Below are 21,916 nucleotides of genomic sequence, written 5' to 3' on the forward strand. Positions count from 1 at the left end.
TAGAATTAGCATTAGCAAGATTAGCTTAATTAGAATGAACATTAGCAATAGGCTATTATTTTTAGTAGAATTAGCATTAGCAAGATTAGCTTAATTAGAATGAACATTAGCAGAAGGCTATTATTTTTAGTAGATTTAGCATTAGCAGTATTATCTTAAGTAGAATTAGCATTAGCAAGATTAGCTTAATTAGAATTAACATTAGCAGTAGGCTATTATTTTTAGTAGAATTTGCATTAGCAAGATTAGCTTAATTAGAATGAACATTAGCAGTAGGCTATTATTTTTAGTAGAATTAGCATTAGCAGTATTAGCTTAATAAAATTAGCATTAGCAGTATTATCGTAAGTAGAATTAGCATTAGCAAGATTAGCTTAATTAGAATTAACATTAGCAGAAGGCTATTATTTTTAGTAGAAATAGTATTAGCAGAAGTACACTAAAACAGATATCAAACAATGTTTTTGAAGGATTTGTAAAGATCTATGAAGTTTGATATTTTTGTAAAAAAAGTTAAATATTTCAAGTACGAAAATGAGCTAAAATAAGTGATAGCATCTGTTTCTTGAATGTGTTGATGTTTGGTTAAATCAGCACCAAGTATGTGAAGTAGACAGATGCCTGAAAAGGCAAGAAAAACAAAAAAAAACCAGGAAGACAATATTGTGTGTGGCAAAAGACCAGGAGCAAACAGAAGAATATAAACGGAGAGCTGAAACCCAGTCAATAAGACCGGGGACTTTCCAGAGGCAGTTGAGAACAGTATCACCTTTATTATGATATATATATATGTAAACTATACCAAATCACCCAGGGAGGTTTTTAAAATGAATTTGAAAAATAATATCCAACTGCACAAATAAGAGGCCATGAATCGAAAGTTAAACTGTTGGCTTGAGGTTTGACCTGTTTGCATTGCGCTTTGTTTAAGATGGTTGTTAAAGCCCTTTAAGAGAGACGTACGGACCTTTACTGTATAACTTCGGTCAAACCTGAAATCTGGCATCGAAATGTCCGACATAAACAATGAGAGATGGGTTGGAAAGAAATCAAGAAGCTGGCAGAACACAGCTAACCGCCATGAATATGAAAACCTCAAGAAATCCTGTTATTAATTTTTGACTCAGTCCAGTCCTGTGAAGATGTTTGTGTCTGTTGAGGCCCCACTTTCCCCCCCGACTCTCCTCGACTTTCATGGCTGTTACTGAGGCTAGTTGAGTAAGAGGAAGAGTTCTTGGGGTTTTGTAAAAAAAAAAAAAAAATTATAGCTGGCTTCCATTTTCCCAGCTCAACACGAAAAGGCTCGTATTACTACAGATCTCCACATCTGCCAGCGGTTTGGGGTAGAGGTAAAGGAGGGGGAAGGGGGAAAAATGCAAGAAAAGGGGTGCTTTATTACATTTCAAAAGTTCAAACTCAACATTGGGCTTTCTTGGCATGAATTCATGACGCTCCAGAGCAGACAAGTCTTGACAGCTTTCCATAGGAAGCTTTTATAAGATCAGTGCATAGATATCGCACGAGACAGAGGGAATGGGGGAAAAAGCACATGCCGTTATGGGAGAGACGACTGAGCTACAGATCGGGCAGTCATTTTTCACTGCTCGATGTCGAACAATCTCCATAAACTTCTTGACAAAATTCATTTTAAACCGTGCATGCTTTTGCAAAAGTGCTATTTAGTTTGAATGGAAAGGCTTGTGGGTGTCATCATTTACCACTTTATTGCACTGGAATACCTGACATTCACGCTTGCGAGAAAAAGTGCACGAGGCGTGAACTCCGACCACCCAAAAGGGAAAAAAAAAAACGTCTGCAAAATATGGCTAGAAAAGGTGTTGAGAGCTGTGGAGAAGAATTACAGCTAAACTTGCCTCATTGGTGCTCAGGGTGAGGATTCGATCCAGGTCCTCGACTAGCTGCTTAAAGGTGGGTCTCTGTGATGAAATGGCATGCCAGCAGTCTTTCATCATCATGTACCTGAGTGAGGAAATAAAAGGCAATCAGTTTGGACAAAGTAGAAGTGTAGATAAAGGGATGGAAAAATGATCTGCTCCAAGCTGATTTAAGTCGTATTTATCTGATGGATTCCAGTTTTACACACACTCAGCTCTGGAGTTCCTCAGGGCCTAGTGCTTGGACAACAACTCTTTACTTTAAATTCATTTCCATTAGGTAAAATTAATGCCATGGGATAAATTTTATTATGCTGATGACGCTCATTTATATTATTTGTGAAACCTGGTGAATTAAATTACTTGTATTATAAGCAGGTCTGAGATAAATGAACCCAATAACTTAATTTTCTGCTTTTAGACTTAAGCTACTCTTCTGCTGCTTTTTAGATTTTATAAATTTTTTTTATTGTGTTCCGCTGCTTTTAGCTGTTAGCTTGTGTTCCGCTGCGTTTAACGTTTAGTTTGTTTTATGGTCTCCTTGTTTTAACTTCAATAACTCAATTTTAGTTTCTTCAGCAAAAAATCATCAAAGTCATTCTGTATTTTCACTGAAAAAATGAAATAGTTTAATATGATTTGGATCCGTTGCTTTTTAAATGAGACTTTTGCTGTATACTGGCGCTGTTTGAATAAACTGCCAGAACTTAAGTTCCCGTCTAAATTGTCGTTTCCCATTTTGCCACTGGAACTATTTGTCCTTCTATGTCAACAAATAAACCAAAATAAAACGTTTTATTTCCTCACAGTTTCTTCAGCTGCTAGCATTTTAAATTCTGTATTGTATCCTGACTGCACCATTGTCTGTTCACTGCAGAAGTATTATTCTGAATGGGGACACTGATAGTAGACAGGCACAGCTGTGCAGAGGCCTGACAGAGTGGACACAGAGTCCCCGAGTCAGAGACACAATGAAAACTGGGCCGCTGATGACTCGGAGCAAGAGCGAATGTGCGCTCGGCCAGCAGATTGGTTGGAAAAGACGCAAGATTCAAGAAAAAAAGAGCTAAACTTACAGCTCGTTGGTGCAGTTGCCTGGCTTGTCCATGCGATGGCCCTCTTTAAGTAACTTGAAAAGCTCTTCTACTGGAATGCCGGGGTAGGGTGAGCCTCCTAAGGTGAAGATCTCCCACATCAGCACCCCAAATGACCAGCTGGGGTGGGAAACAACAAACATATATACTTTTATAATCTAGTTATAAGATTTACAGCGGACAAGTGAGGTTTTTCATTTAAACGACGCTCAGGAGGTCTCGGTCCACGGCAGCAATGGGGCCATAAATAACGGCTAGTGAAATTAAACCAGACCCACATCAATGGTGTCAATGCCCACTTTCTCTCATCCAATGACTTGTGGTACAAAGCTGCTGCCAGTGTTACTGACCATGCTTTCAATGGTGGCTTTTGTGCCCTGGCTGGCTGGTCCCACAGATGGGCATTGTCTGGTCACACCAAACCAAAGCAAACACCGGACCACCCACAGCAGACAAAGAAAAAGTAAACACCCAAGGACAGAAAAGATGGAGGTGTCCGGTTTATAAAAATCTGTTATTTCAAGCTAATTCCAATACTCATCATGTTAACCAGAATTCTGCCTACAACAAAGAAGGTATTGTTTAGCACAGAAACATGTACAAACAGTGGGCACGTTCTGGCAGCCACAAAAGAAGCGGTCCAACAAGATGAGCGTGCACGGAGGTGAAATGTTTGGCATTTATCAGCTTTCTCATCTGTTTACACAACAGGTTTGGTCACTTCTCTATCACTGTGGAGTACCTCTGCCTGGCTGACACACTCATTTCTGTCTGTGTCATTTTGTAACCATCTCTCAACACCTGTCATTCGGCTGAGCTGCGCAAGTGAACGTCCACCTGCAACCAGCCATGACGTGCAAAATAAACACATCCTAAAGGGTCTTCCTACCTGCATTCTGCTGTGCCAGAGAGCATTCTGATCCAACACAATGGGAGCTAATTAAAAAAGACCAATGAGTTGGTGAATGTTTCAGCAGGAACAGGGTCAAAGAGTCATGCATGTGCACGTACATAAACATGATTCTACCAAAAATGCAGTGGTAGGCACAGCTAACCAAAAAGTTAGCTTCGCTAACCCATTTCCCCGCTAACTAAAAACTGCATTAACCAATCACGTCTTGTCACATGTACACGTAGTCAGCCAATAGCGTGCCTAACGGACTCTTCGAGACACGCCCACAACAGAAAAGGAACAAGGTTGTGAATTTTGTTAACGAACTTAAAAGTCTGAAAACTTGATTTATCGTGAGCTGTTTTCGCTAACGGTTTCCAAAGTTAGTAAAAATGTTAATCCGCTAAATGAAAAATTTGTTCTGCTATCAGCGGATTATCGGAACTGTGCCCACCACTGCACAAATGTAAAGACACAAAGCACCCTTAATTATGATATAAATTAGGGACTAGCATCGTCTAAAGGAATGCTAGGCTAAGAGACAAAGTTACAGCTGTTTTGGTCAAATCCTGGAAAAAAAATGTTACGCGTAATCTCATGTGATATTACAAGATGTGTCGGCACTCAGAGTATGTGTTGTGAAGGACTCGAGGACTTTCATTGAAATTCATGTATTCATTTAATCTGATGTCATGTATGGATCGCCCGTTCCTGGTGACGTTTGAACGCAGACCCCCCCCCCGCCTCCTTAGATGTGCACAAAAAGCCAATTACTGAAAGTGAGTGATGAATTCTAACTAGCTGTGAGCTGAAACGGCGGCCATTTCAAGCCTGTCCCACATCAAAAACATGCACACTGCCTCCCATGTTATTGATTGATGTTGAGAAGCGGGACATGAAGGACATCACGTGTAAACCCATCAGAGTTTAGAGATGCTTGGCGTGCTGCTGGTGTGGAACTCAAAAACACACATTTGTTTCAAAAGGGTCAGCATCGTCGGCATTTCTCCAACTGCCACACGCACTTTCTGACGCCTGTGTCTGAAGCAGAAACTTCAAACTTCACTGTCAGAAAGCATAAAACTCACACCGAAAAGAGAAGGATGCCCTTCCTTTGTTCTGTTTTTAGAACTCTTGATCTAAAAAGATGGCGGGTGGAGACAGAGATGGGTCAACAATTCACACGCCAGATGAAGGAAAATAAGGAAACTGAAATGAACAAGGAGCAGCTCTGATTATGGAACTGGTCCAAAGGGATGTGCTGCACGTTTAAAGTGTTGCTGAATGATGAGAAGAGGGAAAAGGGAATGCCATGCGGGAGGGACGCAGCATTCAGACTTTGGGTAGAGGTCCGAGAAAGGTGGGGAGATTTCCGAGCTGAGCCGGAGGAGCTAAAGGGGTTGAATGAAAGAGGAGGGGGGTTTGGGCTACTTGCAGGCCCTTTGAAGCCAGTCAGATTAGTAACACGGCATTGGCTCCAAGTCCTGCGTGAAATCCTTACTTTTGCCACAGGCTGGCCAGCGCTGGCCCCCTATAGACAGAAACCCCCCACCCTGGACCAACGCTGTGCCAGAACACTTCACAACCAGACGATAGACGGTGCACGGTTCACTCAGGTGTGGTAACAAAGCTGGTAACAGTGGAAAACACTTACACGTCACTCTGGTGCGTGTAGACCCGGTCAAAGAGCGCCTCTGGAGCCATCCATTTTACTGGGAGACGACCCTGAAAGCACAGAGAGGTGAGCTGAAATCAGGCCATAAACCACGCCTGAACTCATCGTTTCCGGTCTAACTGGGACGTCTGAGATCATCCACTGCTGCGACGTCTCCTGCGAAAGCCGATATGTGAACGACTCGCTTGAGGAACGATCGTCTGGAAAGAAAATTCCCAGGAGAGCACTGTTTTTGTTAAAGCAGCAGAGGTGATAAACAGGATCACAGATAAAGGAGAGGTTATCTCAGTGAGCCATTAAAGCAAACTGAGAAGCTAAGGATCCCTGACAAGGTCAAAGTGTGCAGAGGGGCCTACTGGGAAAAACTCATGAAATCTCACGAGCTAAATAAACGGAGTTATTAAAAATAGATGCGACGTCTCGAGTTTTTTGGTTCAGCTGCTGCATTTGTTTTGATTTTTACTACTTCTGCATAACTTGTGCTCTTTTTAGCCATTTATCAGCTCATCAGGAGATCAGCTACAACTTTTATATTTTTTAATTTTTTTGCATTTTTCAAAAAGTTTAACTTTACAAATATTTGTATCTGCTTCAGCTGATTGGCTCTCTTTTTATCTTCTTATGATACTTTTGATTTTTTGCTACCATTCTGTTAAAAAAAGATTTGTAAGCTCAATCATCCAGGTTAGGGCCACGCTAAGAAAAAAAATAATTAAAAGCCATAAAATCACAAGATTAAAGTCCAAGTATTATGAGAATAAAGTCATACGATACTTTTTTTTTAGCTCTCGTTTATTTAAAAAAAAAAAAATCCACGAGTTGGATCCACGACGCGACCTGTCAATCAATCCAGTAGGCGTGTCAGCAAATGACCAATCCGAAGCTAAATGCTCCTTACCTGCAGAGCTGTGCTGCAGCCCATCAGAGTGTACCACCTTACTGTAAGCAGGTTCAAAGTCCTGATGCTGATAATAATCTGATGCTGATGTTCTCACAGATTAACTATCTCCTTATTTGTAAAACCAGTACCAAAGTATAACTTAACAAGATGCACAACATTCTTAATTATACCACAGTTAAAATGGTAAACCCTGCTTTATCGTGTCAAAGTTCGGATAATATTACGACTCATTTAGCTTCGGCTTGGTCATTTGCTGAACGCCTACTGGATTGATTGGACAGGTCGCGTCGTGGATCCGACTCGTGGGAAAAAATTTAAAATAAACAAGAACTGCAAAAAAAAAAAAAGTATTGTACGACTATTCTCATAATATTAAGACTTTATTTGACTTTATTCTCATAATACTAGGACTTTATTCTCGTAATTTTATGGCTTTTAATTTTTTTTCTTACCATGGCCCAAAAGCTCCATTGTACCAGGTAGATAACAACAAAAAGGTGAAATTGTGTCATCCAGAAGACTTTGTCAGTCTACAACCTGCCAACCAGATCTGTCCCATAAGTAGACTTCACTGCTGTGTTTCAACCTCCTGTTGGAATCTCTGATGCAGGCTTTTAACACGTGCAAACAGGGACTATACATCCAAAAGCTACATTTAGTTGTTAGCTAGCCTTTTGCTACCATTGCTTTTTAACTAAATTTAGCTATTTTAAGGTAAATCTTTGCTACTTTTTGTACTGCACTTCTTTTAGCTAACTGTTTACACTTTTAGCTAGACTGTTGCTACTTTACCTTTTGGCTAGCCTTTTGCTAACATTACTTTTTAGCTAACTGTTTGCTACTTTTTGCTATTGTGTTTTTTTAGCTAACTGTTTGCATGTTTAGCTAGCCTGTTGCTACTATACCTTTACGCTAGCCTTTTGCTGGCATTACTTTTAACTATATTTTGCCTTTTTTAGCTAACTGCTACTTTTTGCTATTGTTCTTCATTTAGCTAAATGCTTACACATTTAGCTAGCCTGTTGCCACGTTATCTTTTAGCTAGCCTTTTGCTAACATTACTTTTTAACTATATTTTGCTTTTTTTAAGCTAACTGCTACTTTTTGCTATTGTTCTTCTTTTAGCTAACTGTTTACACATTTAGCTAGCTTGTTCTACTTTACCTTTTAGTTAGCGTTTTGACAATTTTAACTTTTAGTAAATATTTTACTACTTTTACGTAACTTTTTGCTATTGTTTGTTTTTAGCTAACTGTTTCCTGCTTTTAGCTAGTATTTTTTCAGCTTTCAGCTTGCAATTTGCGAATTTTAGCTTTTAGCTAACCATTTGCATCTTTTTAGTTAGCATTTAGTTGCTTTTAGCTATTGTTTGTTGTTTCTTTTACCTAGCTATATGCTTCTTTTAGCTTTAACAACTCAGTTTCAGCTTCTGCAAACTTTAGCAATTTAGAGCTCAGCATTCAAAATGCATTTTCACAGAAATGGCAATTTCTCTAGTTGCTAATGAGTTACAAGTTATTTATATCAAGACTTTTCATAAACAACATGCTTGTTTACCAATACAAAATAGACAAAAATAGGATTTGAACTGTTTCAATAAAAATACAAATGAACAGGAAAAGTGATTTTAAAACGATCAGCACAGTTTTGGCCCAGCCTGCTGTCGTTGTCCCAGCCCTCACTACCATCAACATTTGTGAGTATTGTTGTGGCCGTCAGCTACTTCTCAGCATGATCATGCATGCAACAAAAAGGCAATCATGCATATTAAACAAGGATGTGCATGCAGAGCTGATCTGTGGTGGGAAAGACAGACACCACTGGGCCACTATGGAGATGTCAGTTATGTTTAAGCTGCTTCCCTCTCCCTGCCGCTCTTTCTGGCTAATTGTATAAATGTTGATGAAACCAAAGAATAAGAGACCGAGGACGTAAACAGGGCTGAGTCTCTAGAAGCCCCACATTCACATCTTGCCTGAGAACCTGCAGCTTTTGCCAAGACACCAGAAAAAAAAGCACAAAATGATAGAACAAAGCATATTCAAGAACAGGACTGATTTCACACTGAAGATTGCAAAAACTCCCTAACAGTTTCCACACTTTAAATAAGTTGGATATATGTCGAGGACTTACATTGGTGGTCTTTTTATAGTAGTCGATGTTGTGGACGTCCCTGGCCAGACCGAAGTCGGCAATCTTTACGACGTTGCTCTCTGTGACCAGGACGTTTCTGGCTGCCAGGTCTCTGTGTATGCACTGGAAAGGAGATAAAAAAAAACAAGACAGGAAGGGAGAAGAAGGTCAAAGAGTGGAAAAAGAACTGTGCCATATATTACCTCAGAATCAGGGGTACACCTTATTTGGACAAGTGCGAATGCAATTATTCAGTAAACTCTTGCAAAAAGAGGTGAGACATAACTTTATTACTAAGTACACAAACATGCCTGGATAAGTGGAGATTCCTCACATTCTTATCCATATATATGGCCGGTTGTATAAACGCATCTGAACGGATACAGATATGTGGACTCTACAGAGTGTGTGCATGTGAGTGTCACATTCCAGCAGTGAGCAGACTCATAAGGCAGGATTTGGCTAACGTGGCTGTAACCCCATTGTCAACACTCCCCAGTTTTTCAGCACAGAGGGGCTTTTGTCACGGACCAAGGGACAATGCAGGGATTGGGCAGGGGGTACGGGTGGTGTTTTCAGGGGACAATGTTCCCACAAGCTTTGAACGTCCCTGCAAACTGTTGTCAAATCTTCTGGAATGGAATGTCTAGGCACCCAGCCAGCAAAGGGTTGATTTGAAAGTAGAACATTTTTTGTGTGTTTATATCTTCTTACCTTCTGCGATGCGAGGTACTCCATGCCCCGCGCCACCTGGTAAGTACAGGAGACGAGATCTTTGAACGTGAGCTGTTCATCAGAGACACGGGCGATGTCGTAGGAGTACTCCATGCCAGGCGGCCTGCGGGCTCTGAGGTACTCCCTAAGGTTTCCTTTGGAGGCATATTCGACTATCACATATAGGGGTCCTGCAAGAGGCAAGAATTAGAGTTTAAACCTCAGTGTGCAGCTATGCTTTCAAATTTTTAAATAAAATTAAAGCAATAAAGCTGATTTGTGAAAGGGCAAGTGATCAAAGAAAATGTTTGTATTACTTTTTATTTTTTCCCAAAATTATGGTTCCTGTGCTTCAAGAAAAACAGACCTAGTTCATGTTCATGTCAAATACTAGCAAAAATGTTGGAGCACCTTCTAGAACTAACAATAACAAGTAGTCGGATCTTTTTAAAGCGTTCAACATCAGTCAAGCTGCATTTAAAGTGCAAGTGGGCGGCTGTGGCTGAGTGGTTAGAGCAGTCGTCCTCCAATGCAAGAGTTGGAGGTTCGATTCCACCAGCAGTCACATGCCGAAATGTCCCTGGGCAAGACACTGACCCTCTCATTGGTGTTCGAATGTGATGGGGTAGGGGTAGATGTAGGGAAGCTGACTTGGGATCCGAAAGTCCCAGGTTCGATCCCAGCCATACCCACATGTCATGGTGTCTCTGAGCAAGACACCCAATCCCCAATTGCTCCCCGGGCACTTGCATAGCTGCCCACTGCTCCACTGCTCCACCTGGTGCGATGGGTTAAATGTAGAGAACCAATTTTGCCATTGTATGGGAATATATGATGACAACACATAGCACTTTTATTTATTTATTCTTTGTGTAGATCTAGTAGAGAGCTGGATGAATGGGTAAACGAGGGCACAGATAAGTGTTGTAAAGAGCTTTGAGTATCTTGATAAGATAGAAAGGTGCTATATATATACAAGTGGGCACCATTTTCTTTCCCCAAAGAGCTGTTCTGACGTTGTTAATGGGGATTAAAGAACCACAAACTGAATAAAACCTGAACCAAGTATGATACTTGTAACTTTCAAACATCACATCATCTGCAAAGAAAATTACACAAAGAATGGATTGATCAAGACAATCTAAGGAAAACATTTCTTGCATCTTTGTAAAGCATTAAATGCTTTATATTAGGGTTGCATAATACTAGGGACATGCGTCATGTTGTTGTAGAATATTGGAAAGGCATTACGAATTGTGACAAACTCACAATAAATGTCATTACAAAGTTCCATCCACTCTCCATGTGCAGACTGTGGACATTTGGGAGAACGGGCTCCATCAAATTTCCAAATTCGCACCATTTACAAGAAGTCTGCATCTGCAGTTTATGGTAAAACGTTGCAATATTGATGTTGTGCACAATGATAACGCTATATTCAAATTTAAGAATGTGTGCAGCCCTGGGTTAATAAAATAATTATGTCAGGCAGATGCTGTAAGTCAGGGGTACAGGGCTTTTTGAATATCTTTTTTAAATATTTGCCATAGTTGGTCAAAATACAACAAAAGTCTTTCAGTATATTAAACACAGTATCTGTGCTGTGACATAACGGTCAGCTTGGACGTCTACCGCTGTTTAAAAAACAACATTTAGTTTAGGGATGCACAATATTGGATTTTTGGCCGATATCCGATATGTCAATATGTTGAACCTTATTTGGCTGATAACTGATACCAATACCTATATTTTCCCCTAGACCTACTTACAGAGAATACATAGCTTTATCTGCTGTGGAACTAAAATACATTATTCTGCAGGTCTTTGTCAGTTTGGCTGCTGCCAAATGCAGATGCCAAAAAGGGAGCTGAAAATGATGCAACACTTCTACTTGGATTACGTTTAATGTCAAATTTATTCATGACGTTTAATCTAACACAACGACAACACTCAGAAACAGTGCAAATTTGTAAATTTTCACAAATCTAAACTTAACCTGTTCACAAATGACACGTGAAAGGAACATGTAGTAGTGCATTAATATATAAACTTGACAGTTTCGTAAATTAAAATATAACTTAAAACAGAAGCCTTTTATATCATGAGTTATTTTGATGGAATGTCCGATATTTAACTTTATCGCTAATATCGGCCGATACCGTGCCGATAATATCGTGCATCCCTAATTTAGTCTTTAATATTTTCATTTTTCACTATGTTTATCATCACACCTTAAAACTTGGGAAAAGATAGTTTTGGCTGAATTTAGTTAAAAATAAAAATAAACTCTTTAACGTAGAACTTTAACTCAATGATCCCCATACAACTCACCATCTTGAGTGCAAGCTCCCAAAAGGTTGATGATGTTCTTGTGTTTGCCAATCATCTTCATCATTTCCATCTCTGACACCAGGTCAGACAGGTCTTTCTCCGTGGCATCATCTGAGAACAGGAGAGATGATCCAGTTTGTCGGTGCTTCCAATGATGCGAGGATGACAAACAATGTGGGCTAAACTTACAAAACCCACTGAAGCTCCAAAAACAATCTTTCAGTGCCAGAAGGTGAGAGGAGCAGCAAAAAAAGAGGAAAAATCTAAATTGTGAAAATGCTGAGTTAGCATTCACGTTACGGTTTTCCTGGTATTAGCCATTAGCGTACCAAAGAGTTCAGCTCATTCAGGAGATGCTGTGATTTTTGGTTTTTGTATCTTTTATACTTTCCAAAATATTCAACTTTATTTACAAATATTTTCCTCACTGAAATACATTAAGATCTCTTCTGTTCCTATTCCTAGTTTCTATTTTAGTCTTCTTATGACACTTTTAGCTTTTAACTGTTGTTCTGCCACATTCGTTTTTAGCTAGATTTGCAGTTTTTAGCTACTGTTCTGCTGCTTTCAACTTTTAGCTACTGGTTTGCTACTTTTAGCTTTTGATTATTCTTTTAGCTTTTAGCTACCCTTCTGCAATTTTGTGCTAGCTTTTGCTATTTTTAGCTAACGTTTGCTGCTTTTAGCTGGAGATTGTTACTTTTAGCTTCTATGTAATTTTCCCACTCATAGCTGGCTTTTTGCTACATTTAACATTTAGACAAAACTTTGTGGTGTTTAGCTTTTAGCTACTGTTCTGCCACATTAGTTTTTAGCTACTGTTCTGCTTTCAACTTTTAGCTGCTGTTGCTACTTTTAGCTTGTGACTAATATTTTAGCTACCCTTTAGTGATTTTGAGTTTGCGTTTGCTATTTTTAGCTAAATTTTGCTACTTTTAGCTGGAGATTGTTATTTTTAGCTTCTACTTAAATTTCTACTGATAGCTGGCTTTTTGCTACATTTAACATTTAGACAAAACTTTGCGGTGTTTAGCTTTTGGCTACTGTTCTGCCACATTAGATTTTAGCTAACTTTTGCTGCTTTTAGCTTTTGACTAATCTTTTAGCTTTTAGCTACCCTGTAGTGATTTTGAGCTAGCGTTTGATATTTTTAGCTAACTTTTGCTGCTTTTAGCTTTTGACTAATCTTATAGCTTTTAGCTACTCTGTAGTGATTTTGAGCTAGCGTTTGATATTTTTAACTAATTTTTGCTGCTTTTAGCTTTTGACTAATCTTTTAGCTACTCTGTAGTGATTTTGAGTTAGCGTTTGATATTTTTAGCTAACTTTTGCTGCTTTTAGCTTTTGACTAATCTTTTAGCTTATAGCTACTCTGTAGTGATTTTGAGCTAGAGTTTGATATTCTTAGCTAACTTTTGCTACTTTTAGCTTCTGACTAATCTTTTAGCTTATAGCTACTCTGTAGTGATTTTGAGCTAGAGTTTGATATTTTTAGCTAACTTTTGCTACTTTTAGCTTCTGACTAATCTTTTAGCTTTTAGCTACCCTGTAGTGATTTTGAGCTAGCGTTTGATATTTTTAGCTGGAGTTTGTTACTTTTAGCTTCTATGTAATTTTCTACTGATAGCTAGCTTGTTGCTACATTTAACTTTTAGACAAAACTTTACAGCAGTTTCAGCTAGTTTCAGCTAGTTTCAGCTGTCATTCAGCGCTCAGCTTTCACAGAACTCGTCATCGCTCCTCGTGCTCGTGACAGTAGAGGTTCACAAACTGTTATCCAAGATGGCGCTGCTTGCACTCCTCAGCACCATAACCGTATCTGGACTTATCCTGAACAGCAGCTTCTTCTTCATCCTGCTGCTGTACCTGATCCTAACTGTTCCCTTCAGAGACACCCCCCCCCCCCCTCATTAAGTACAGCGGCACTAACTTGACTCTCCTCTTTGTTTGGGTGCTGACTGTGCTCTAACCTGCTGCTCTGGGGTCAGGTATGTGACCATCTCTAACCCCTTACTTAGCCAGCCTACCTTCCTCAAGCCATCACTCAGCAAGCAGCAATAATGAAAACAGCCTGAGGCTCCACCTTGCACCTTCCCTGAACCCTCACTGCAGAATAAATCTACACAAAACCCTGAGCTTGTCCACAGGACAGAGAAGAGGCGTGCATTTATTCCCACAGATCCAGTTTTAAGCACAAGTCAGTCATTCACCAACGAACGACCCCCCTCACCTTTCAGCATTTTGACAGCAACGGTGACGGCCTCCTTGGGTTTGTCCTTATCGATGCCCAGAGCTTCAGCCATCACGACCTGACCAAAGCAGCCTTCGCCTAAAGGTTTCCCCAGGGTCAACCTGCAGCCGCCGCACAGCAGAAAAACAAGCGCAGGAACATGATTAGCAGCTGAAATTTGTCCCGTCGGGCGGTTGCTTCGATTCAGCCGCCGTGCAGATGTAAACAGGTTAGAGAGCGGCGGAGCAGGCGCGGGGCCAGTTTCCCAGCCTCACCCTGTCTGTTTTTAACCGCACCACTCTCCGTTTCAATCAGATTCCTCTGTGTGAGAGCTTCATTGGCTCGGTGGCTGCGGTCCGAGCCAGAGCGGGAGGTAAGGAAAGCAGACATGGCAAAGATAATCGCCTGATAAAGCCACTTCTTCGCAAAGTGTTTACCCCGGCTTGGCATGTTCGAGTACACACACTCTTTACGAGTCATTACGCGGGGATTAGCCTAGCCGCGAGTTAGCTTGTGACAGATGCTTTGTTTTACCAAAATGGTGGAGCTGACGGCAGTAAGTCAAAAGAGAAGCCTGTTTTTGAAGTGAGGGGATAACTGGAACGGTTTTACGCTCTAAACTGGTTCGTGTGCTTTTTATTGCTCATCGCTACGCTAAACGCTAAAGCAGAGAAATGTTCGTGCTCGAGTCTGACGCGAAACACAAAAATGGGTTCAAGTCAGTCACTTTTACAGATTGAGAGGGAATATTTGCTGAGCTAGTAGCTGAGACTGATCCCCGTCACTCATCCTGAGCACAGACCTGCTCAATGTATTTTGCCTTTAATAATTTGGAATCATCTTTGTCAGTCTGTTAGCAAAATAACTCACAAACCAGTGGATGGATTTTAATTAAACTTTCAGGGAATAATTATTGGATGTGAAGTTTACAACTGAATAACTTTTGGAGGTAACTGCAATTAATATGGCTGACACAGCCAACTAAAAAGCCTTAAAATGAATGTACCTTAGACAATATTTGGTGTGGTTGTAGCAGAAATCATAACATATGCAAAAGCTTTGCTTAAAGCTTCAGCAACAACTGTTGGGAGTAATTTTGCAATTCAGCAGACCTGCAGCACAGGTTTGACCCTTAAACCAGCCGTGTACATAGTACTTGTTAGTTTGATTGACATGTGTTGACCCCGCCCCTAGGCCCACTGCTCCGGCTAAGTAAACACTGCGCAAGGCAAAGCCGAGGGGCCCGAGGACGGCGCCCTGCTGCAGTAACACAATCCCCTGTCTGTCCACACACACTCGCCACACTCAATGGCATCCATTCTGTCCATGCAGCCACACATAATCAATGTTTTTGTTCTAGTTTTATTTATTTGTTTTTTGTCTTCAAACAAACAGCAACATTTAGCATTCCTTAAAGTTCTCAATCCCAACACGATCCCTCCGGCTTGAAACGACAGGCAGCGGAAAAAAACAAACAAAAAAACCCAAACAGAACGAGACAGGAGGTAATTTAGCTCAGACAAAACTTTCCATTTTGGTTCTTTTTTGATTAATTCTTTCACTATTGCCTTCCGCCAAAAGGCTGTTTTTGCCCATTCTTGTGCGTTAGTTCATGTGTCTGTCTGTTAGCAAAATATCTCATGAGCTACGGTGCAGATCTGACCAAACATTCATGAAATAATCAAATCCACAAGTGCTAAATTTGAAAGCGTCAACCTGAATCACATGGCAGCCACAGCCTTCAGATACACAACGAAGAATTTTAAGAAAGATTTGCTCTCAGTGTGGCTCTCCATCAGAAAAACCTCTTATTTCCACTTAACACCGTTTTTTTTTTATTCTTTAAAAGACAAAAGCCCTGTTTGGTCTTAACCTGCTCTAACTTCTTCTTACACACCTTAAAGCTCGTCTCCCACTGCCGTACCTGCGGCAAACTGAAACCCCAGCTGAGCTCATACCTCTGGAATGACAAGGCGCAAGCACTCTTCAAACACGCCCCAACGTGCAGGCGAAAGCTGCGAACTCGAACCGCTAATTCGCTTGACAGTACTCCTCGTTAGCAAGAGGAGCAGACGCGAGCGGGGCTGCCGGGTGACGGAGAGCGGGAAGTTCGGCTGCAGCTGGAACGATGAGGCGAAAGGGGCAGCGAGCCAAGTTCAGCTCTTTTTACTGCAGCAGCAACATTTATCTCAGCCACCACAAACGTTATGCACCAGTTAGTCACGACTAAAAAAACAATAGTTTTCTAATCATTTACCAGCTGAGTACAGTCGAGTTAAGTGCTTCATGACTACTGCACTGTACAGAATCAGTTGTACACAGCGCCAGAGGACACTGAATGCAGGAAAAGGTTTATGGCGCATCACTCACGGCCTTTAATGCCAAAGTTTTAGACAGTTTACATCATAACAGTTTTACGTGAGCATGTAATGTGGACGTTATCTCTGCTATTTGCAGATGATGCGGTCCTGTTGGCGTCATCGTGCCGTGATCTCCAGCTCCCACTGGAGCGGTTCAAGGGCGAGTGTGAAGCAGCTGGGATGAGAATCAGCTCCTCCACATCTGAGGCCGTGGTCCTCAGTCGGAAAAGGGTGGATTGCTCTCTTCAGGTTGAGGTTCAAGTGGAGGGGTTCAAGTATCTTGGGGGGTTTGTTCACGAGTGAGGAAAGAATTGAGATTGACAGACGGATTGGTGCAGCATCTGCAGTATTGTGGACTCTGTGCCGGTCCGTTGTGGTGAAGAGGGAGCTGAGCTGTAAGGCAAAGCTCTCTGTTTACTGGTCGAACTAGGTTCCTAGTACCCTCACCTCTGGTCATGAACTCTGGGTAGTGACTGAAAGAATGAGATCGTGGATACAGGAGGTCGAAATGAGTTTCCTCTGCAGGGTAGCTGGACTCTCCCTTAGAGAGATGGTGAGATGTTCAGTTATCAGGAGAGATTCAGAGTAGAACCGCTGCTCCTCCACATCCAGAGGAGCCAGTTCAGGTGGTTCAGGCATCTGGTAAGGATGCTCCGTGGGCGCCTCCCCAGGGAGGTGCTTCAGGCATGTCTGACAGTGAGGAGACCCTGAAGAAGACCCAGGACTCACTGGAGAGACCACGTCTCTCGGTTGGTCTGGGAACACCTTGGAGTCCTCTCAGAAGAGCTGGAAGAGGTGTCTGGACCTCCCTGCTCAAGATGCTGCCCCCAAGACCTGACTTCGGAACAAGTGGAAGATAATGGATGGATGGATGGATGGATGGATGGATGGAAATGTGGATGACTCTCAGCTACTACCATACCATTTTTTTCTTCTTTCAGCTGCTCCTTCTTCAGGGGTCGCCACAGTGAACTAACTCACATGAAGACTTGGCAATTATTTTGACACCGGATGTTCTTCCTGACTCAACCACAGACCACCGAGCTACCACAGCCCTCTGTGTGGAGCAGAGCGCTGCCATGTAGGGCACGTGGGGGAGCAGAAGGTGGGGGTTAAGGGCCTTGCTCAGGGGCCCAGAGTGGGACGAATGAGGGTGGAGGCAGGTGTGGGTGTTTCACCTTTCCCACCCACATTTTGATGTTCTCAGTTCGGGGAGTCGAGCCGGCGACCTTCCAATCACAGGCCCACCTTCATTAACCTCTGCACCACCATTCCTCCATACCACTACCACCACGCCAATATTTAGGTTAAAACCTGTTAGCATGACTGAATTATATCCATTTTGTGTTGGTTAAAGTTTAACTGTGGCCTCGATCTTTAATTGGATTGTCTCCAAATGTCCATCAGTCGATTACCTTCAGTAAGTTTCAACAAAATCCGTCCAGTGGTTCAGGAGATATTTTGCTAGCAGACACAAGAACATGCACAGATATGGCCTTTGGACGACAGTTGACCAAAGTGCCGTTGAGCCTCTGCTGATGGTTTTAAACCAGCAGCTCTCACCTGTCTCGAGGGAACTCCCACCGGGGATCCTCCGGAAGGTCGTACTCCGGGATCGGCTCGTCGTGCGCCGAGCTCCGCCGTGTCGTGATGCGCACCAGTGGCGTGCTGGAGTTCATGGAGGAGCTCGAGTCTGTCGACACCTGCAGGGTAAAGGAGACTTGGCTGATCACCGCACTCTGAGTGAAGTCGTTTACGAAGCGTCTTCCGAGGAGTCGGTGTTTACGGATCAACGATACCTCTAGAAATCCAACCGTGCTGCTCAGGTTTGCACCCGAGCCCGAACAGAACGTGCCTAATTACTGCACTTATTATTTTAACAATAGCACAGTGTGTCCCCGGGTCAAAGATAACATTTCATCCGTTATTAAAAATTGAGCAACCGTAGGAATTTCTCTGAATTCGTAATAACTGCTCACATCAGATACTTTCCCCGAGGCTCACCTCCCCGGTCTCCACCCTGACCTTACCTTGACACGGTAATCAGTCGCTCTGCAGAACGCAATCCAACGCTTTCTGATCATTTCTGGTTTCCCTTGAGGCAGAAGAAAGTCTTACATTTGGGGAAGAAATAAAAACCTCCCTACGTTGTTAATAACAACTTGTTCCAGGTCCATGTTTCCCTCCGTGAAGCGTCACTTCTTCTTTTAATAACCGTCTGTTAATGTCCAGGACCTGAGGAGACCAGTTGTTGGAGTTTTTGCAAGGAATGTTGTCCCATTCTTGTCTGATGTAGGATTCTAGCTTTTCAGCAGTCCTGGGTTCAGCTAATGTACCCCCATACAATCAGAGAGGCAGGGTTTTAAACTGTGTCCTGATAAAAAATCAAGATGGTCCTTCTCTTCTTTAGCAGAGGATGTTGAAGCCATTGTTTAAAAAAAAAGACATTTAAATTTTGATTTGTTTGACCACAGAACGGTTCTGGACTTCACCTCAGTCCATTTTAAACCAGCTCTGGTCCAGAGGAGACGGCAGCGGCTCTGGATGTTCACATCTGGCTTCTCCTTTGTCTGATAGAGCTTTAAGCAGCATGTGTGGATGAACTGTGTTTACAGACGATGATCTGTGGAAGTGTTCCTGAGCCCAGAACAGAACCTGAACTGGTTTTAATGCCGTGGCCCACGACCATCAAATTTAGTTTCAACATTTGATTTTGACCAGTTTGCATGTGTAAATCCAGTTTCTGGGAATTCCACAGCAGACTGGTTTGAAGGTGTTATTAATACGACGGATCCTGGTGTCAGGAAGTCTTTCAGATGAAAGTCGAAACGTCTCGTCCAAAAAGAATCTGTCCAGATGACACGATTGAACTCTTTCTGTGATTTATTTACCTGGATGATTGAGCTTACATACTTTTTAAATTTTTGTTCACATTTGATATGTTGTCATGTTCCATTTTTGATAAAATATGGGTTTATGAGATTTCCAAATCGTTGAACTCTGTTTGCACAGTTATAATGATTTTAGAATCGAGGTTGTATTTTGTGTTGCTCTTGTGTCAAACATTGAACAACCTGGTTCAGTAATGTCACGTCACTGGGAACCAGGTGTCAGGGTTGTTGTGTGTGTTCTCCTCTGGAAGTGTTAGATGCCGTTAGAACTCTTTATCTACTTTCTGTTACCTGGCGGCGCAGGGGGATCTGTTTGGTCAGCTTGTGGACGGCCGGCTGGCCGCCAAAGTCAGGCTTCTTCGCGGTGTTCCTCATGCGGCACACCACCGCCGTGCCCACCAAGCAGGCGATGATGAAGACGCCAACGCAGTATATCGCGATCTCCACGTAGTCTGGGGAAACTGGGCCTAGAGGTTTCTCAATGGCTGAGAACAACGACGGAACAGAAGTTAGACAACGGCTAGAAGACGTGCACGCACAGAACATATCAGGCTACAGACACAGATGTACATGTGAATATTTTATAGCATCCGCATGTCTCCTTTTAGCCAAAGGGATCAGCATGGCAGCTTCTGTAGCGTCTGATTAATATCTTCACCGATTTTAAATCATGACGCAGCAACGTATGTCAGCACTGTGCGCCAACCTAAGAGACACGGGGACTAGTGGTAGAACGATAAGTGCCTCATTTCTGGGGGTTGGTATACGGCCTGGACTTCCTGTCACTGAAATGTGCGACGCCGGTTGAGTGTGCGAACACGTAGACCTTCAGACAACGAACTAAAAAGTCCATCAGCCAGCTGGAGATGAGGCTGCATGCAAAGAACTTTTCTTGCTGTTTGGTTCTTTTTATGTGTTGGGTCTCAAAACCATAATGCATACCCAGAATTCATAGCTACAGCGACGCCAGCAGTGTAGTGACGGCAGTAAATGCTGAATGTAACGCCCAAAGGAACGCTCGATGACTGTACTGTATTATTTAGACACAATAAAGATATCTTGCTGCAACGTTGAGGAGGCTTAGATGATCTTTTCAGGGGTGTAGACTTATTTTCACATGAAATATTTGCTGAGCCTTTGGCTAAAAGCTGCTCGTTTTGTGCACTGCCATTAAGCTGTACAGGGCCTCGCAAAAGTATCCATCCCTGTTGGTAATCCTTTTAATTTATTGCTTTGCCAACGTAGAATTTAAAACTCAAACTCTGACTATTAGGCCGTCAAGGACAGAACCGTGTCTATAAAGAATAACAATCGTGCTGATAATGTATTTCTTTGTGAAAGCATGGTGGTGGCCGCATCATGCTGTGGGGAGGTGTTTCAGCAGCATGGACTGGTAAACTGGTTAAAGTAAAGATGGATGGACTAATGCGCAAAGAAATTCTTGATGGAGTTTTCCAGAGATTTGAGACTTGTCCACCTTCCAGCAGGACCATGTCCTTAAACACTCCACTGGTTTAAGAATGATCCTGTCACAGCCCAGGCTTTAATCCAGCTGAGAACCTCTGGTTTGATTTAAAGATTGAAGCAGTTTGGTTATGAAGAATAGATTAAAAACGTCAAGAAGGTCATGGAGTCGCATCTGAAGCGACGGTGCTGGAACGGCTGAGAAAAGGAGGTGGCACGTATAAAATTTGGGGACTGACTACATATGCACATACCCCTTTTCAGTTTTATAATATTTAAAACAAGCATTTCTATCCATATAGATTAATTAATCTAATGTACGTTTGGTGAATTATTACCTATAATAAACCAATTAAAACTTTTTTTAGTTCCAGATTGTAACGCAACAAAACAGAAAGGACACCAAAGGGGATGATTCCTTTTGCAAAGCACAACAAATATTTGACTCTTAGCTACAGATGATTACTGTCACGACGACGGACAAACGTTTGATTGAACAAGTTGTTGAAGGTCACGTTCACATGCATGCGTCAACGACAGTTTTCAAGCAGACGTTTGGCTCTGATAATTGAGAAAGTCAAGCCAACATGAAGCGAGTGTTGACCCATACCTTTCCATTTTTACTTTTTAAAGAGAGAACGAGGGCGTCTAAAAGAAGACAATTATCAGAGCCAGAAAAAATACAGGGAGACAACTAATGGCAGTTCATATATATATATATATATATATATATATATATATATATATATATATATGCAGTAGGAGAGAGATAAGAAGACTGAAGACAAATCCTCAACTTTCAATTGAATCTGTGGACACTGGAGTTGATTTAGCTCAACTTCAGTCTGGCGTTATAATTCGCCTGCAAACTACGTCATCTTTAAACTTTCTACTGCTCACAAACCCATATATCATAGAACATAGAACCAGACTTTTTCAGCATGCAAGCTTCTTTTAAAACGACCAAGTCAAAGTGATCTACCTACTATAAGGCCCCGTTTACACCAGAACAACCTCTGGAAAAGTTTGTGTTTTTCAATGTTTATTGGGGGTAATAAACAAAAAATGGGTGGGTTTACATGAAAACGCCGTAGTTTCCGTGTCAGTCAGGTTGCCAGATAAGAACTTATGAACTATAGTACTGTGGCTTTAAAAATTATAGTATTTTGACCTAAACTGTCACGTGTGCTGAGTAAAAATATTCTAATATGAGGTGTGTGTTGTGTTTGTTGAACATGTGCACAGAAAAGGAGGGGGTAAATAAGACATTTTAAATTTATCTGGCAACACTGATGCAGGCTCAGCTACATTCATGTTTATTATAACTGTTGTTATA

The 21,916-nt window shown here is 41.7% G+C and overlaps 1 protein-coding gene across 2 annotated transcripts in view; it reads right to left on the bottom strand.

The window, feature by feature from the left end:
* The window catches only part of fgfr2 (fibroblast growth factor receptor 2), a gene marked incomplete at its 5' end in the record, with an annotated part of 51,846 nt that overhangs the window by 12,274 nt on the left and 17,656 nt on the right, over positions 1-21,916 (bottom strand). For both annotated transcript variants that reach the window (XM_037678003.1, XM_037678010.1), the window contains 9 exon segments: positions 1,875-1,980; positions 2,972-3,109; positions 5,536-5,606; positions 8,591-8,713; positions 9,305-9,495; positions 11,636-11,746; positions 13,866-13,987; positions 17,789-17,928; positions 19,402-19,601. In XM_037678003.1, coding sequence (XP_037533931.1) covers positions 1,875-1,980; positions 2,972-3,109; positions 5,536-5,606; positions 8,591-8,713; positions 9,305-9,495; positions 11,636-11,746; positions 13,866-13,987; positions 17,789-17,928; positions 19,402-19,601 — 1,202 coding nt within the window.

Source organism: Nematolebias whitei, chromosome 1 (assembly GCF_014905685.2).
Source record: "Nematolebias whitei isolate Nwh7 chromosome 1, NemWhi1, whole genome shotgun sequence".
Taxonomy (NCBI): Eukaryota; Metazoa; Chordata; class Actinopteri; order Cyprinodontiformes; family Rivulidae; genus Nematolebias; species Nematolebias whitei.